General features: G+C 36.7%; 1 protein-coding gene across 1 annotated transcript; it reads right to left on the bottom strand.

The window, feature by feature from the left end:
* LOC18042731 (alpha-(1,4)-fucosyltransferase) lies at positions 1 to 2,744 on the bottom strand. The gene is made up of 3 exons (XM_006434530.2): positions 2,051 to 2,744; positions 862 to 1,035; positions 1 to 758 (listed from the first exon to the last, which is right to left on the bottom strand). The coding sequence occupies exons 1-3, from the start codon at positions 2,573 to 2,575 to the stop codon at positions 189 to 191; spliced, it is 1,269 nt and encodes a 422-aa protein (XP_006434593.1). The 5' UTR covers positions 2,576 to 2,744; the 3' UTR covers positions 1 to 188.
* Positions 2,745 to 4,162: the final 1,418 nt, after the last annotated feature.

The following is a 4,162-nucleotide window of genomic DNA, read 5'->3' as shown; positions in this document are numbered from 1 at the left end:
TATAAAAATCTGAAGTTATTTGTATTTCTTTTTTAATATAACCTGTCAGAATTTAGCTTGTATACACCTTTCATCGTCCCCATTGAATTATAACACAAAATCTAACCAATCTCTCTACTAACAGAAGCAAATCAATTAAAAATGCCTAACAAAAGGAGAGGAGAGGGAAAAAAAAAAAAGGGAATAAATCACCTAGCTTTCGCGTTTCTTCCACCTTTTCTACTAACAGCCTCACACAACCGGCATGGCAGCGTGTCGAGGCTCACTGAACGGGTCTTTCCATAGTTACCCAACACGCCACATCTTCTCCATGCATGGTACTCTGCATAAGCAACAGGGTCATCCGCAAGGGCCTTGACAAAAGAAGCTAATTCTTCCATGGAGCCAAATTTAGTCCCATCTATTATTGAATGTGGTGGAACAAAATCCCAGACATTAGGGGCACCAAAATAGATGGGAACTGCACCAGAATCGAGTGAATAGAAGAGTTTTTCCGTCACATAACTCTCGGTCATGGTGTTTTCAATAGCAAGTACGAACTTGTAGTGAGACATGGCACAATGTAAATGATCCCACCATTTCGGTGTGACACTGGGATCATTTGCGCACTCAGGATAGAAAGCAAGGGCCATGTCTAGACCACCAACATTGTTTAAGCACTTGCCAAACGAATGGTAGGGCAACAAGTTGAGGAGACTTTTGGCCAGCTGATTTCTACGAGGAAGACAGCGTGAGGACGACCAATAAACAAGTGTATCCTTCAAATTAAGATACAAGTCAGGTCACAAATACAATAGGCAGAAAAGAAAAATCAGTAGAGAATGTTAAAATGAAGCAGATCACTATTAGCTCAACACTTACATTGTTCTTATAAGAGGACACATGATAATTTCGACCATTGTGAAACAACGCACCAGCATAAGTCGACTGAACATCATCTTCAGCATGATAACTAATAAATATATCCTCACAACCTGACCGCTTCCGACCAGCCTCAAGTTCCATGTAAACACGAAGTGGATCTCCATTGCGTCTCTAGAAAACTCAAGGAAAATTAGGATGATTTGTAAAGCAAAGATCACCATGTACAAATCATGAGCTTTTGAAATACGATTGGAGGCAATAACCGCAGATAGAATGTGAAGATGATAATGACCGGTGTATTCTAAAATAAGACGTTGTCAAGATGCCAGGTTAGTGGCTATATTCAAGCTCTGCCCAGGTGCTCTTTACGACTATGTTACCTTATCTCTAACATTTGCCAAATTTGTCGTCAATCATACATTTCAAACCACTGAAAGGAAGATGATGTAGATCATTCTAATCATTAAAACTTGTTTAGAGAGTGTCTCACGACAAGATGAAGAATACAAGGATGAGGGATTCTTTATTTGATGAGTCAAAAATATGCATCAGCAATACCTAAAGCATCTAAAACTCATTATCTTCAAGTAAACACAAATATCCCCAACACTAGACAACCACCAAAAAAAAAAAAAAGGGTTGCAAGAAGCAAGGCAATTAAAAATACAGATGCGAACAATAAAATTCATTCACTGAGCATGAACAAGCCATATCAAAAAATGGAATTATGGCCAAGGAAATGATTCAGACATCCACTTAAATGCACGTGTCTCTATACAACCACAGCCATATCCATGTCTAGACAACACACATGCAACATGCTAATGAGTGGAGAAAGAGTTCACAGCCAATTCAAATAACTTCTCTTTTCCTCAATTTTCAGGCATCCCAGCTCTCTTCATGCCCAGCACTGTTATATTACTTATATGCTAATGGTCAATAACAATTAGAAAATTTTCTGTACACATTGCTGTCCACACTATCCCCTAAATCAATTGAATTGTTTGATTCAAAATTCCTCGTCCATATTAAGCAGATCACAAATACATCATAGACTATAAATTTATAACTCAAACCCCATTTCAGCATTCAGATTTCAAAAAATTGATGCAATTAAAAATTAAGTCTGGCGGAAATTCCAAGGAACCAAAGCTTAAGAATTGGCTAAAAGCATCATTTTCGATACCTGAAGGGGAGGCGTAGAGGACTCAAACAACAAAGCATCAGGATGATCAGCAAGGACTGAAGATTTAGTCCACAAACAACTAATCCCACATCGACAAGAATACAAGTTATCCAAATTATCAGGAATCCAAGTCCACCCTTTAACCAAAACACTCACATGCTCCATTTTCAACTCCCCACAATCCCCACTAAATTCCTGCAACGAACCAGACCCGTTAGTCTTTACCCCATTATTGATCAAGCCCTTGTGCTTGTCTCTGAACTGGGCACAACCCACTTCAGAATCCCACCTCTTGAACGCGGCCAACAGATTTGTGAAGGGTTCTGGCTTGGATTCGGTAATTATGGGTAGTTTTGAACTAGGGTTTATGGATTGTTGTTGTTGTTGTTGTTGTCGTTGTTGTTGCTGGGGGATTATTGAAGAGGAAATTGAGGGGAATTCGAGAAAGCCGGTGAAGAAGAGGATTATGAATGTGATAAATAACATGATTGTGGTTGTGTATGTGTTTAAGGGCTTCAATTGCATGATGGATTCTCTCTCTTTCTCTATCTCTCTCTCTTTGAATCCAGAGAGATATCAGGGATTTTGACTTTGTGAGTTGATTGCAGCTTTGATTTCGTCTTACATTTTTGTTTTGATCTAAAATTTTGGTCGGGTGAAGACGAAAGAACCGATCTAGAAGTTAACTGGGGCAAATGAGTTGGTGTGTAATTAAATAACATTATAGTCCTATCAAGGGAAAATTATGGTCCATGTATGGGATAATAACATTTAGCTCCCTATTGTTTAATATAATTACAAATTTAAACCATAGTTTGTTGTATGTTTCATGTGCAGTAATCTGCATGTCTTTTGATTTATTTTCTCCAATTTATCTCCTTTTCTTTTTATCCAAACACCTGGTGGCAAATTAGCAATTTCTTTCCAATGCATTACTTTTCCAATTTCCCAATATTTTTCACCTATCAATAGCTGAAAAGTACCTTAACAGAAGAAATTAATATTAAACTCCACAAAGCAGCCGTAATTACTGTTTACATAAATTCTTTAGCGTAAAAGATCATAGAAATGTTTGATGTTTGTAAGTCGTAAATGTTGTGCAATTATGTTTGATTATATAGCGGTTTAACCATACGCTGAAACATTTAATAAAAAGTAGCGCTCTTAGTCTGCATTTAACGTGTACTAATTATCCATCAACTTCAATGTGCCAAATCGTGATTCCATTACAAAATTAGCAACTGTGAATTAAAACTGGTAAACTTTATATATGTTCTCGTAGCACGTACGTGGAGTGATTGTCATTGAGTTTTACGATGGATTGTTGGAGTCTTGAAGACTTATCGACTCCCATGTGCAAGCAGATTTATTTTAGCTCGACAAAACTCTCCATCTCTCTCTTCCGCCGTCAATACTCCATATAACGTCATAGTTCATCCCTTATCTTTCACGTCATGGAGGGCACGATCTCTAATTCGGTGCCATTTCTTCCAATTATTGTGTGTGTGTGTATTAATTTTTTGTCACAACTCTAATTTTTGAGTCCCACAAACTAAGTTAAGACTTGGTACGTGGATTTATAAGAATTTCAAGCATTCTCTCACCTTACTAGTCCATTTTTTTTTTAGGATGAATTGTATTCTATACAGTTGGATTGTAAGACGTTAACTAAATTCGACATGTTAAGTTAAATCTCGATAGAGAGTTATATAGGCACTCTGCTCATTCTCCTTACATACTTCTTACCAATCAATTTTTAATAATGAGTTCTACTCATATGTACGCTATATTATTATCCTATTAGATAACATACCCAATTAATATCCGTATAGGTGATTTAAGAGGTCAAAATTATTGATTCACATTTAAAAGATATGTATTGATTCGGATAGAAAATTTTAACTCATAAATATAGAGAGACTTGATCTTGAACGTCCATCCCTTATAGATGAAAGGAAGAAGTGTCAACCAATTCAAGTAACAAGTTATTGCCAACGGCTTATTACTTGGATTCTTTGAAATTTGAATATTAAAGAGTATGATGTATCCACGGTCTGATTTTGGTCCCCCTTATTAACTAGTTGAATAAATGTGCTTTTGATATATGTGGTT

The sequence above is a fragment of the Citrus clementina genome, unplaced genomic scaffold (genome assembly GCF_000493195.1).
Source record: "Citrus clementina cultivar Clemenules unplaced genomic scaffold, Citrus_clementina_v1.0 scaffold_5, whole genome shotgun sequence".
Taxonomy (NCBI): Eukaryota; Viridiplantae; Streptophyta; class Magnoliopsida; order Sapindales; family Rutaceae; genus Citrus; species Citrus x clementina.
The sequence above is the reverse complement of the archived record's forward strand: the minus strand, read 5'-3'. Positions and strand labels throughout refer to the sequence as shown.

Coding starts and splice junctions, on each gene's coding strand:
- LOC18042731 (XM_006434530.2), bottom strand. CDS start 2,575: ATGCAATTGAAGCCCTTAAACACATACACAACCACAATCATGTTATTT. Junction 1,036..2,050: donor CCTCTACGCCTCCCCTTCAG/GTATCGAAAATG, acceptor TGAGTTTTCTAG/AGACGCAATGGAGATCCACT. Junction 759..861: donor TGTCCTCTTATAAGAACAAT/GTAAGTGTTGAG, acceptor CTTAATTTGAAG/GATACACTTGTTTATTGGTC.